Source organism: Papio anubis, chromosome 1 (assembly GCF_008728515.1).
Source record: "Papio anubis isolate 15944 chromosome 1, Panubis1.0, whole genome shotgun sequence".
NCBI lineage: Eukaryota > Metazoa > Chordata > Mammalia > Primates > Cercopithecidae > Papio > Papio anubis.
The window spans coordinates 123,158,094-123,172,847 of NC_044976.1; the positions used below are offsets into that span (position 1 = coordinate 123,158,094).

The 14,754-nt window shown below is 38.2% G+C and overlaps 1 protein-coding gene across 1 annotated transcript; it reads right to left on the reverse strand.

Annotated features, from left to right (window-relative positions):
* Nucleotides 1-34: 34 nt before the first annotated feature.
* Nucleotides 35-1,011, reverse strand: LOC101016729 (late cornified envelope protein 3D). Its single transcript, XM_021934474.2, has one exon. It carries the CDS (start codon nucleotides 588-590, stop codon nucleotides 312-314), a length of 279 nt encoding a protein of 92 aa, XP_021790166.2. The 5' UTR covers nucleotides 591-1,011; the 3' UTR covers nucleotides 35-311.
* Between the last annotated feature and the right edge of the window lie 13,743 nt (nucleotides 1,012-14,754).

Here is a 14,754-nt window from a genome sequence, read left to right on the forward strand (position 1 = left end):
GAGAGACAGAATGAAATGCCAAGGGAGACACCAGTGGTAATGAGGACAAGAAGCTTTATTTTTTGACGAGGTCAGGCACAAACACTGCCAGTCCTTCACAGGTACAGGGGTAAGGGAACATGTGACATCCTGGACATCAGATAGGAAGTGCCTTCTGGGGAGAGCCCAGACCTTCCACAGGAAAACCCCCAGCTCAGCCTGTGAAAGCCAGAAGAGGGTATCTGGGAACTCGTGCATCAAGATGGGGTTTTCCTGGGCCCTTGGGATTCTTGTTTCCTCTAAAATCGCTTGTCTCAGCATCAGGATCCAGGTCAGCAGCAGCCTCCAGAACCATGGCTGCAGCCGGAGCTCCCGCCTTGCTGACCACTGCCCCTGTCACAGGAGTTGGACCTCCGGCGCCGGCATCGGTGGCGGCGCCTGTGGTGGCTCAGGCAGCAGCCGCCCTCGGAGCTGGGACCGCAGCCCCCGGAGCTTGGGGCACAGCCAGAGGAAGCTGGAGGCAGACACTGTGCTGGGCTCTTTGGGGGACACTTGGGTGAGGGGCACTTGGGTGGAGGTGTGCACTGCTGCTGGTTCTGCTGGCAGGACATCTTGTCAGGAGTTGAGTTGTCCTGGACAAAAACAATTTGTAAGTTCAAAATCTACAGTCCAATGTCTCTAAGACCAGCTGCCTCCTGAGGCACGAGCTGCAGGAGGGTGAGGGAAGCTGATGTGGAGCTGGTGGGACATGTCAGATGCCTCTCACTTTGTTCTCCACCTGGGACAGATTGCTGTGAGTCTAAGTGGGCATCCATGTTTCTGTTTCTCCAAAGAGCCTCTAGGAATGCACCCTTTTGAAAAAAGGCATTCTGGAGAATGGATATCATAGGAAACATGTGCCAGCCTGAGTAGAAACAGGATGGGAAGGAATCATAAGCTTCTGTGGCCTTTGCAGGTCATGGAATTGCTGTCAGCTCCTGCAGGGGCTCCCTCCTGGCCCCACTTCCCGCATTGGTACCCTCTCTGCCATCCCCTCTCTGGGCTTTTGTTTCAGACCTCTCCATCTCCCTCTCTTCTGCTATGATCTTAGTTTTCCGTTCCAGCATCCCAAGTTGAGTCCCATCCCCTGCCGGACACTCACCAGGTGCAGAGGAGGCAGGCGAAGGCTGTTCCTGAGGAGACTGCGGATGAGGAGCCCAGGGCAGGAGTGCTTTTATCTTGTGCACGGTGTGTGATGCACAGCCTGGGCATGCTGCTGCTTTCACAACCAGGGGAGGTGACAGCCAGGCACACGCCCAAGACTAGATTTGTAGCTTGGGTACTTCCATAATATCCAACCAATGACATTGAATCTGGAAGCAGGATCGCTGTCCACATACCTCTCACCTGGGAGCCTACCACTGCTTCCTTTCTTCCTCCCTTCTTCCTTCTTTCAACTCACGTGCTGTGGAGCAGAGTCTGTCCCTTACAATTTCCTGGGAATTAGTATGACATAATTCTTTCTTGAGTCATGACTGGAGAAATAATAGTCATTTCAACAAATGGAGCTGAAACATTTGGGCATCCATATGTAAAAGAAATCATACCTAATGCTAGATATAAAAATTATTAGATTGTAATTTAAAAAATTAAAAATTAAACTATGAAACTTCTACAATAAAACAAAAAAATCTTTGTGACTTTGGGTTATGCAAAATATTTTAGATATGCCAAAAAGGTACAATTCAAAAATAAATATAGGACTTCATCAAAATAAAAAACTTCTGCTTTTCAAAAGGCATTGCTAGGCAAATGCAAAGAAAATTCACAAATTCACAGACTTGGAGACAATATTGTAAAACACATATCTTACTAAGGACTTGGGTCAATAATTTTTTTTTTTTTTTTTGAGATGGAGCCTTGCTCTGTTGCCCAGGTTGGAGTGCAGTGGCATGATCTCTGCTCACTGCAAGCTCCGCCTCCCGGGTTCACGCCATTCTCCTGCCTCAACCTCCCAAGTAGCTGGGTCTACAGGCGCCCGCCACCACGCCTGGCTAATTTTTTTGTATTTTTAGTAGAGACAGATTTCACTGTGTTAGCCAGGATGGTCTCGATCTCCTGACCTGTGATCTACCCCCTTGGCCTCCCAAAGTGCTGGGATTACAGGCGTGAGCCACTGCGCCAGGCCAATATTTTTTAAATTCTCAAAAATAGGTAATAAAACAGAAAATATGGGCAAAATATTTGAAGAGACATTTTAACAAAGAAGATACATGGGTGGCAGGTAAGCACATGAAAAGATACTCAACCTAATCAGTCATTAGAGAAACGCAATTTAAAAGCAAAGTGAGATACCACTCTATACACATCGGAATGGCTAAAATGAAATGTGACAATATCAAGTAATATGAGGGATGTAGAATAACAAGAAGCCCAAGTCATTGCTGGTAGAAATGCAAAATTACATTAGTTGGCAGCCTATCAAAACAATTAAACATACAACTTACAATTTGCCCCAGAAATCCTATTCTTAGATATTTAGCCAAGAGAAATAAACTTGTATGTTCACAGAAAAACCTGTAGGCCAATATTTATAGTGGCTTTATTCATAACTGCCCTGAACTTGAAGGACCCCACATGCTCTTCAATTGATGAATAGAGTTTTAAAAATGGTATATCTGTGTAATGGAAGGATACTTAGCAATAAGAAAAAGGAATCAACTACTGATACGTAAAACAACAGGGATGAATTTCAAATGCAAAATAAGTCAGACTTTATACTACATATTATATGATTTTAATTATAGGGCATTCTGGAAAAGGCAAAATTATAAGAACTGAAAAGAGGTCAGTGGTTGCCAAGGATTGGTATGAGGGAGGGGTAGATTTAATAAGCACATGAGGGAATATTTTGGGGTGATAGAACTGTTGTATATCTTAGTTGTAGTGGGGTCTACCTGACTATGTTAGTCAAAGCTCATAGAATTGGATAATTAAATGGATGATTTTATGGTACTCAATATCTCAAGAAATGAAACTTAGAAAAAACAAAATAACAATTTTTAGAAATAAAAATAATGAAATATAAAAAAAGGGAAGCAAAGAATGATGAATACAAGATTTAGAATCATGGTTATATTAGATGGGACAGGCAGGGACATGGGTGAAGGCTGAATTACACAGGTGCATATAACTTTCTATCAAAGTTATCATTTTCCCTTGGATGGTGAATTTTTGTGTGTTTGTTATTTAAATAATAAACAAGCAGGTAGGTACATTAATTAAGAAGGCCAAGCATGGATGAATTGTGAGCATATAATATGAACAGAGGATATTTGTTAATCCAATTTTGTGTTTCTGGAACCCAATAGTAAGAAAATTAAATGACATAAACTCCACGACGACTTGGACAACTTCCCAAGTTGCCTTTTTTGGCTTGTTCATCTCATCTTCCCCAAGAATGACTCAGCTGCTTTTCATAGCATCAGTCATATATTGCAAAGGAGAAGGGTTGATCCTTGGTTGGTTGGTTGTCCACTCATTTATTACTAATATGCCTTCTCAGAAGACTCACCCTGGAACTAGACCTCAGATAAAGCACCCCCTGGCCCAGAGTTAACATGCTTGTTATTAGGTCATAACTTCCTCATTTTGAGCCAGTCAGGTAAATTTCTTCTTCATTATCCCAGGTCCTCAGGATGTCAGGGATACTAAGAAGTTCTCACAGTGCAGAACATTTGGAACTGCTCCATGCTCTGAGAGAAGTAACTGGGCTGTGGACAGTATTCTGAGAAGAACAAATGGTTGGAAATTTCATAAGAGATGTGTGAGAATAAAGAGTTCCATGCCAAGAAGAAAAAGCATGTCTCCAAATCAGGATATGGAGACAGAAACTCAGACAGGGACTCAGTGGTGGGGCTAGGAAAAAGCCAGCTACAAGTCAGTTTTCAATTCATGAGGAAACGGGGACCCTCCTGCTGACAAGTTCTGAAATGCTTTGAGTCACACAGACAGGGGTACATGTGTTATACTCAAAATGAAGTCTTACAGCAATTTAAAGTTGTACATCATTGGGATTAAATACGGACTCTGTACTTATTTCTGGACAATGACTGTACATGGAAAAGTAATTATTCACTTCTGAAGCTAGGTTTGAACTCCAAGACAAAGACAGTTCTCTCACCCACACTATAATGCCTACATTTAGCCTTTGGGCTCAGTCATCACAGATATAAATACCATATTTGTGTAGTGTCTATCTTCTCTGCTAGGTTGTAAGATCCCTGAAGAAAGTAAATGTGCCCCTTATTCACTGCTGAAACCCAAGCTGAGCAAGCCACTTACTGGCCTTAGCAGATATTCAGCTTGTGTTTCTCAAATAAAGGATGGTGAGAGTCAATTTCAGCATGTAAGATTGGTGATGGCATGTTGGAAGTAGAGAGGCTCAGGTCAAACTTTGGGCTTGAGGAGAAAAATTATGGAGTGATGTCTCCAGTGAGGGTTGCAGATCAGGGGTCAAGGTAGACCCAACAGGGTGTTTGGGATTCTCTGGGTGCACCCTCTCACTCCTCTCACTCAAGCTGCCCCATCCCTGTTCTCTAGGCTTTAGGTCTGACACCACCGGCATTTTTTCCAGTATTTTTTTCCACTCTCTTGGTTCCTTTTCAGCCTCACCATCTAGTTTGACATAAAAAAGCACATTGCTCCTGTTATGGGACAGTCAGTAGATGAGCTAATGGGCTGCTCTTAGTGCAGCAGTTAAGCTGAAAATGCAAACACAACCAGAAACCCAGAAGGGAATGGGGATCTGATTTTGAAGACCGAGAGGATTTTTGTATATGGGGTGAGACGAAGGTCCAGTTTCATTCTTCTGCATGTGAATATCTAGTTTTCCCCAAACCATTTATTTAAGAAACTATCCTTTCTCCATTGTGTGTTCTTGGCACCTTTGTCAAAGATCAGTTAACAGGAAGTGTGTGTGTGGGTTAATTTATGGGCTCTCTATTCTGTTCCATTGATCTATGCATCTTTTTTTTTTTTTTCTATTTTGATTACTGGATATTTGTAGTACATTTTGAAATCAAGTGGTGTGATACATCCAGTTTTGTTCTTTTGTCCTTAAGATTGCTTTGGCTATTCAAGGTATTTCATAGTTCCACATGAATTTTAGGATTTAAAAAAAAATTCTATTTTATTTTTCAAGATGGTATATTAGAGGCTTTGGCATGCCTCATCCACTTGGAAATAGCAAAATAATGCATAAAGGTTGAAATTACTAGCTTTAATTCAAGAATGAAAATGGGAATTCACTGGAATAGCAAAAGACACCACAGATCCTAAGCAGGAGAAAGCGGGCAAACAACCCTTGTTATAGAGTCCATCTGAAAAGTGAGGGAAGCCCCAGTTTGTGAGAGGGGCACAGAGTTGCTCTCTGTGACTTAGTTTTCTAATGGGGATCCATGCAACGCAGGCCAAAGGAGAGCACCGTGTTTCTCCCAAGCCCTGAAGCTAACTTGAGAAGAGGTTTGGTGACACTGAGAGGGAAAGACACTGGGAAAAGCTGCAGAGATTTTCCCAAACCCAGTACTGAAAGCAGGATGCCATTTTTAACCCAGGCGCATACAAAGTCAGCCATTCTCTGATGACTTGGCAGTATGGCTGTGCAGGCATTTTAGTCTTGGGCCAAAGACTGGAGCACTTACCCTGGAGTAGAGTAGGGGTCTCTACAGCCAGAATCTAATGGCAAGTGTGGAAAGTGCCCCACAGGTAGGTGCTGGAACTGTGTTCTCCCCTATGACAGCAGTAGGAGAACTACTGCAGCTGCTGTTTCTTCTGGGTGATAAGACTTGCAGCCAGGGCCACCTGGTGTGGAGACCTGGAACCTGTCTGTACGTGTCATTCATGGGTGCGCCAGCCTGCTCCCTGAGACTGTGCTGCAGCAGGGCAATTTCTGCTCCATGCTCCTACAGATATTCAAACATTCAAGACTCCAGTTGCCTGGATCAGCAGCCTGAGCTGCCCCATTCTTCCAGTGCAGATTGTGGTAAAGCAGGGCCCTCTGTGCTCTAGGTCCAGGCAGATATTCAGGCGTCTGGAGCACCCACTCTCCTGGATTAGGAGTTTAGGCTGCCCCCAACACTTCCATGCAGAGAACTTGGGGCCAGGGAGGTTTCCCAGCTCCAGGCCTAGGCACCCCTCTGGGAGCCTTTCTCCCTTGGTGCTGGTGCTTGTGCCTGCCACTGGAGGATCAGTTAGGTGGGCTGCCCAGTCTGGCTCTGCCCATCTTGGTATGTCCCCAAGGACTGAACAGGGAGCTCAAACCACTGAGCACCCCACAGATCAGCCCATTGCCTGAGGCAATTCAGAGCTTCTGTCTGTAAACAAGTATCAAATATATGACTATTTGCATTGGCCACTGCTGGCTTTTACTCATAAGCACCATCTACTGGCCTATAGGTCAAACTGACCAGCCCAAAATAAAACCTGCCAATAGAAGTGCATGGGGCATAGGGCTATAAAGTCAAAAGACCCTACCCAACATTTTCTACAGTCACACCTTCTAGGGAGGAAGGGGGAAGGAAAAGAAAAATAACAAATCAATAAAATTATAGGAAAATAAAGAAAAAAATCTTATCCACATGAAAATATTTACATAAATTAGAAGTGCTAGCTAGCATCAGCAGATGAGAAAGAACTAGCACAAGGACTCTGGTACCGTGAAAAATCCGAATGCTGTGACACCTCCAAAAGATCTTCAGCAATGGTCCCTAACCAAAATGAAATCTCAGAAATTACATATAACAAATTCAAAACATGGATTGCAAGAAAGCACAATGAAATCTAAGACAAGGTTGAAAATCAACATAAAGAAACTTCTAAAGCAATGCAGAAAATAAAAGAAGAGATAAAAAATCTTAAAGAAATCAAGCAGATATTCTGAATTTAAAAGCTCACTTAAAGAAATTCAAAGTATGATTGAAAGCTTTACCACTAGACCAAGCAGAGAAAAGAATTTCACTGGTATGAATACCAATCTTTTGAACTAATCTAGTCAGACAAGAATAAAGAAAAAAGAATTTAAAAAATGAACAAAGTCTTTGAGAAATAGGATATTCTGTAAAGCAACCAAACCTACAAATTACTGGCATTTCCAAGAGAGAAGGAGAAAGAGTAAACAACCTGGAAAATATATTTGAGGGACTAACTCAAGGAAATTCCCTTCATCTTGCTAAAGAGGTAGACATTAAGACACAAGAAATACAGAGAATGTGTGCAAGATACTATACAAAACAAACATCACCAAGGTAGATAGTCACCAGACTGTCCAAAATTAATGCTAAAGAAAAAAATCTTAAAGGCAGCTAGAGAAAAAGGTCAGACCACATACAAAGGGAAGTCCATCAGGCTAGCTGCAGACTTCTCAGTAGAAAACATACATACAAATCAGAAGACACTGGGGGCTCATTTTCAGCATCCTTAAACAAAAGAAATTCCAACCAAGAATTTAATCCCCTATCAAACTAAGCTTCAAAAACAAAGAAGAAACAAAATATTTTGCTAACTATCACTAAGGAAATTTGTTACCACTAGACTAACCTTACAGGAAATCTTTAAGGGAGTTCTAAAACACACTAAGTACATAGCTTGCAGACCCCATGAAGCAGCTACACAATAGAAACTACAAAGCAGCCAGCTAACAACTTCACAATCAAAACTTCACATATCAATATGTGGGCTTGAGTGTAAATGGTCTACATGCCCAATTTAAATGGCACAGAATGACAGGTAGGATGAAAAAGCAAGACTCATCCATCTGATGTCTTCAAGAGACCCATCTCAAATGTAATTACAATTATAGGCTCAAAGTAAGGGGTTGGAAAAGGATCTATCATGCAAATGGAAAACAAACAAAGTGGGAGTCAATATTTTTAGATAAAATAGACTTTAACTCAACAAAAACTAAAAAACAAAAACAAAAACAAAAACACCAAAGAAGGCAATTACATAAAAATAACACTTTCAATTAAACAATAAGATTTGACTATCCTAAATATATATGCATTCAACATTGGGGCACTCCAGTTCATAAAACGAGTACTTCTATGTGTATGGAAAGAACTTAGACAGCCACACAATAATAGTGAGGACTACAACACTCCATTGGCACTGTTAGACAGATCATCGAGGCAGAAAACTAACAAATTCTGGACTTAAATTGGACACTTGATGAATTGGGCTAAGAAACATCTACAGAGTACTTCACCCATCAATCACAGAATAAATTCTTCTCGCCTGCACATGGAACGTACTCTAAGATTAACCACATTCTCAAACATAAGGTGAGTCTCAATAAATTTTAAAAAATTGAAATCATACAATTTTTACTTTTGAACCACAGAGGAATAAAAACAAAAGTCAATACTAAGGAGATATCTCAAAACAAAGCAATTACATGGAAATTAAACAACTTGTTTCTGAATGAATTTGGGGAAAATAACAAAATTAATGCAGAAATAAAAAATTCTTTGAAATAAATGAAAACAGAGATGAAACATCCAAAAAGTTAACAATCTAACATCACACCTAGAGGAACTAGAGAAACAAAAACAAATTAATACCAAAGTTAGAAGAAAAGAAATAACTAAAATCAGAGCAAAACTGAATAAAATTGAGATCCAAAACCATACAACTTCCCAAGACTAAATCAGGAAGAAACTGAAACCCTGACCAGACCAACACTGAGTTCCAAAATGGAATCAATAATACAAAAAATCTACCAACCAAAAAAAGCCCTAGACCAGATGGATTCATAGCTGAATTCTACCGGAGGTACGAAAAATAGGTGGTACCCATTCTACTAAAACTATTCTAAAAAATTGAGGAGGAAGGAATCCTCCCTAACTCATTCTATGAGTCCAGCATCATTCTGATACTAAAAATCTCGGAAAGATACAATGAAAAAGGAAAATATAGGTCAATATCTCAGATGAACAGACACAAAAATCCTCAATAAAATACTAGCAAGCTGAATCCAGCAGCACATCAGAAAGTTAATTAACCACAGTCAAGTAGGTCTTATTCCTGGCATTTAGGTTTGGTTCAACATATGCAAATCAATGCGAGTGATTCACCTCATAAACAGAATTAAAAACAAAAGCCTTATGATTGTCTCAATAGTGCAGAAAAATCTTTTGATAAAATCCCACATCCTGTCATAATAAAAAACCCTCCACAAACTAGGCAATGAAGGAACATACCTCAAAATAGTAAGAGCCATCTATGATGAACTCAAAATCAACATTATACAGAATGTGTAAAATCTGGAAGCATTCCCCTTAAGAACAGGAACAAGACAAGTAGGCTCCTTCTCACCACTCCTGTTAAATCTAGTACCGGAAATTCTAGTCAATCAGGCAAGAGAAAGAAATAAAAGACATCCAAATAGGAAAATAATAAGTCAAATTATCTCTTTTCTCTGATTTTGTACCTAGAAAACCCTAAAGACTCTGCCCTAAGTCTCCTAGAACTGATAAGCGACTTTAGTAAAGTTTCAGGATACAAAATCAACACACAAAAATAAGTAGCACTTCTACTCACCAATTGTGTTCAAACTAAGAGTCAAATAAAGAATGCAATCCATTTACAATAGCACAGAAAAATACCTAGGTATACATCTACCCAAGATGGTGAAAGATCTCTATAAAGAAGACCAAAAATCACTACTGAAAGAAATCATAGATGACATAAAGAAATGGGAAAACATTCCAGGCTCTTGGATTGGAAGAATTAATGTCTTTACAATGACCATATCACCCAAAACAATCTACAGCTTCAACACTATTCCTATCAAACTACCAATATAATTTTTCACAGAATTTTAATAAAAACTACTCTAAATTCAATATGGAACCAAAAATGAGCCAAAATAGTCAAGGCAATTCTAAGCAAAAAGAACAAAGTTGGAAGCATCATATTACCCAACTTACACTATACTGTAAGGCCACTAACCAAAACAGCATGGTACTGGTACAAAACAGACATATAGACCAAAGAAACAGGCACATTACCCAGAAATAAAGTGATACCTCTATAGCCAGCTGATTTTTGACAAAGTTAACAAAGATAAGCAATAGGGAAAGTATTCCTTATTCAATAAATTATGTTGGGATAACTGGCTATTCATATGCAGAAGAATGAATCTGGACCCCTACCGTTCATCATATACAAAAATTAACTCAAGGTGAATTAAAAATGTAAATGTAAGACCTCAAATTATAAAAATTCTGGAAGAAAACCAAAGAAATACAATTCTGAACATCAGCCTTGGCAAATAATTTATGATTAAGTCCTCAAAGGCAATTGCAACAACAACAAAAGTCAAGTGGGACCTAATTAAACTAAAGAGCTTCTGCACAGCAAAATAAACCATCACAGAGTAAACATACAACCTACAGAATAGAAGAAAATATTCACAAACTGTGCATGCAACACAGTTCTAATATCCAGAATCTGTAAGGAATTTAAACAATTCAACAGGCAAAACCCCCCCACAAATAACCCCATTAAAAAGTGGGCAAAGGACAATACAGACACTTTTCAAAAGAAGACATATAAGCGGTCAACAAACATTTGAAAAACATTTGATATCACTAATCTTCAGAGAAATGCAAATCAAAACCACATGAGATACCATCTCACAACAGTTTGAATGGCTTTATTAAAAAGTCAAAAATAACAGATACTGGCAAGGTTGTGCAGAAAAAGAAATGCTTGTACACTGCTGGTGGGAATGTAAATTAGTTCAGCCACTGTGGACAGCAGTTTGGAGATTTCTCAAAGAACTTAAAACAGAAGTGCTATTTGACCTGGCAATCTCATTACTGGGTATATATCCAAAGGAAAATAAACTGTTCCACCAATAATAACAATAATAATAATAACCCATACATTCTTAAGTTAATCACAGCACAATTCACAATAGCAAAGACATGGAATCAGCCTAGATGTCCATCAACAGTGGATTGGAAAATTATAACGGGTTACATATACACCATGAAATATTACACAGCCATAGAAAAGAATGAAATCACATCTTTTGCAGCAGTGTAGATCCAACTGGATGCCGTCATCCTAAGAAAATTAATGCAGGAACAGAAAACGAAATATTTCATGTTCTCACTTATAAGTGGGAGCTAAATACTGGATACACATAGACATAATGGTGGCAACAATAGACACTAGACAACTAGAAGGGAAGAGAGGAAAGGACGCAAGGAGTGGAAAACTACTATTGGGTACTATGCTCAGTACCTGAGTGAGGGGATCATTTGTACCGAAACCTGAACATTGTGTAACATACTAATGTAAAAAATCTGCTTGTATACACCTGGATCTAAAATAAAAGTTGAAACTGTAAAAACAACATCAAAAAATTCTGTCAAAATGTCATTGGAAGTTTGATAGACATTGCAGTAAATCTGTAGATTGCTTTGGGGAATACGGACAATTTATTCATTTATGTATTTTAATGTATATTGTTTTTAATTGACAAACCAGAATTGTATTACATTTATTGAGTACAATGTGTTGTTTTGACATTTTGTGTAGTGATATATTTGAAATTTGCTCTCTTTATTTTGAACTATACCATACATAATTATTGACTATAGTCATTCTCCTGTGGGAAAGATCCCAAAACATATCCCTGCTGTCTTGTTAAAAATTTTAACTTTTTGATTAACAACTCCCCAAGTCCCTTGGTGCCCTCTCCCTCTAGCCTCTGTTAACCACCATTATACTCTCTGCTTCTATGAATTCAACTATTTTTAGATTCCATATATAAGTGAGATCATGCATTGCCTTTCCATATCTGGCTTATTTCACTTAGTGTAATGTCCTTTAGGTTCATCCTTGTTGTCACAAATGATGGAATTTCCTTCTTTTAAAAGGCTGAGTAGTACTCTGTTGTGTTTGTATGCTACATTTACTTTTTCCATTGATAGGCACAGGTTTATTCCATATCTTAAATACTGTAATTAATGCTATAATAAATATGGAAATGTATATATCCCTTTGATACAATGATTTCAATGCCTTGGATATATTTTCAGAAGTGAGATTGCTGAATCATATTTTAGTTCTATTTTTAGATTTTTCAGGAACATCCATGTCATTTTGCATAATGTTTATAATTTACATTCCCACCAACAGTGTACAAGTGTTCCCTTTTCTCTGCATTCTCACCAACACTTTTCTTTGCTTTTTTTTTTTTTAAATATATTAGCCATTCTAACAGGTGTGAGCTCTTATCTCCCTGTGGTTTTAATTTTCATTTTCTTGATGAGTAGTGAAACTGAGTCTTTATTTTTTCCTAAAGCCATTGGTCATCTTTAGATCCTCGTTTGAGAAGTGTCTGTTAAAGTTCTTTCCCTATATTTAATTTTTTTTTTCTTGCTACTGAGTTGAGTTCATTTATATTTTGGATATTAACCATTTATCAGATATATGGTTTGCAAATTTTTTTTCCACTCTGTGGGTTGTCTGTTCACTTTGTTAATTGGTTCTTTGGCTGTGCAGGTTTTTAGTTTAACTAACAAAAGCAGTCCAATTTGTCTGTTTTTGCTTTTGTTGCCTGAGCTTCCAGGGTCATATTAAAAAAATTATTGCCCCAAGCAATGTCATGGAGCTTTCACCTTATGTTTTCTTCTAATAGTTTTAAAGTTTCAGGTATTATGTTTATGTCTTTAATCCATTTTGAGTTTATTTTTGTGCATGCTGCTAAATAAGGATCTAATTTCACTTTTATGCATGATAACCAGTTTTCCCATCACTAGTTATTGAAGAGACTGTCCTTTCCCCATTATGTGTTCTTGATACCTTTGTCAAAAGTCAATCAACTGTAAACGCTTAGATTTATTTCCTGGCTTTCTACTCAGTTTTTCCATTTGTCTATGTGTCTGTTTTTATGCAAGCACTGTGCTGTTTTTTACTACTGTAGCTTTGTAGTAGATTTCAAAAATAGGTCATGTGATACCCCCAGCTTTGTTATTTTTGCTCAACATTCCTTTGACTACTTGGGCTCTTTTGTGCTTTCACGTGAATTTAAATATTTTTTTTTCTATTTCTGTGAAAATGACAATGGAATTTTGATGGAAATTTTATTGCATCTACAGATCACTTTGAGTAACATGAACATTTTAACAATGCTAATTTTTTCAAACAATGAACATGGGATATTTTTACATGTTTTCTTCAATTTATTTGATCAGTGTTTAATAGTTTTTAGTGTACAAGTTTTTCACCTCCTTAAATTTACACCTTAGTATTTTATTTTCTTTTGTTGCTGATGTAAGTGGGATTGTTTCCTTAGTTTTCTGTTTGAGTAACTCATTATTAGTGCGTAGAACACTACTTATTTTCATATGCTGATTTTGTATCCTGCAACTTTACTGAATTTGTTTATCAGTTCTAACAAGTTTTTGGTGGACTCTTTAGAATTTTCTTTATACGAGGTTATATTGTCAGCAAATAGAGACACTTTCATTAATTCCTTTTGTCTTAGGATTCCTTTTACTTCTTTCTCTTTCCTAATTGGTCTGGTTAGGACTTCCAGAACTACGTTGTAAAGAAGTTGTGAGAGTGGGCCTTCTTCTTTTGTTCCTAATCTTAGAGAAAAAGCCTTCAACTTTTCATGATTAAGTACGATGTTTGCTACAGGTTTGTCAGATATGGCTTTTATTGTTTTGAGGTGTATTTCCTTTATACCTATTCTATTGAGAGTTTTTATCATGAAAGGATATTGAGTTTTGTTATATTCTTTTTCTGTATCTAATGAGTTGATTACATGGCTTTTATTCTTCATTTCATTAGTGGAATGAGTCATATATATTCATTTGTATATTTTGAACCATCCTTGCAGCCCAGGGTTAAATCCCACTTGATCAGGGCAGATGATTTGTTTAACATGTAGTTGCATTTGGTTTGCTAATAGTTTGGTAAGGATTTTTGCATTTAGGCTTTTCAAAGACATTGGCCTGCAATTTTCTTTTCTTGGAGTGTCCTTGTCTGGATTTGGTATCAGAGTAATGTTGTTTGATCAGAGTAATGAGTTTGAAAATACTCCTCTTCTTCAATATTTTGGAAGAGTTTCAGAAGGATTGGTATACAATCTTCTTTAAAAGTTTGGTAGAATTTATTTTTAAAGCCACCCAGTCCTGGGCTTTTCTTTGATAGGATAGAGCAGGAATTAAAAGAAATTAAATAATGTGTAAGCAAAAACTCAGTTGTATGTAAGAAAACCCAGTTCCCCCTGCAGAAGAAAAGAAGCTAGAGTCCTTTAAAATTAACTGCCTGTTTTTCTGTGACTAGTGAGCCTTATCTCTCCCTTTCCTAGGCATTGTAAAGACCCTGTTTCTCTAGCTGTGCAGCTGCAAGGTCACTAGACAGATAATGTCAAGTCATAAAACATGCTGCTCCTTGAAAATTAAGAAATGATGTAATGTGTGTCTTAATTGAATAACTGTCTTTGTTTCTCGCTTCTGTAATATGCTTCTCCCTGCACAGATCTCCCCCCACCCCACAAAATGCTTTAAAGGTAACTGAACTCTTTGTTCAGGGCTCAGTCCTTTGGGTGTTAATCCGACTGGGTCGATGCACCTAAATAATTAAATAATTCCTCCTCAACCCCTCAGTATCTCTGATTCCTTAATCATCCCGCTGCAAGGAGACTGTTACTGATTTAATCCCTTATTTATTGCTGGTTTAATCCTTTTTCTCACTATTGGTCTGTTAAGGTTT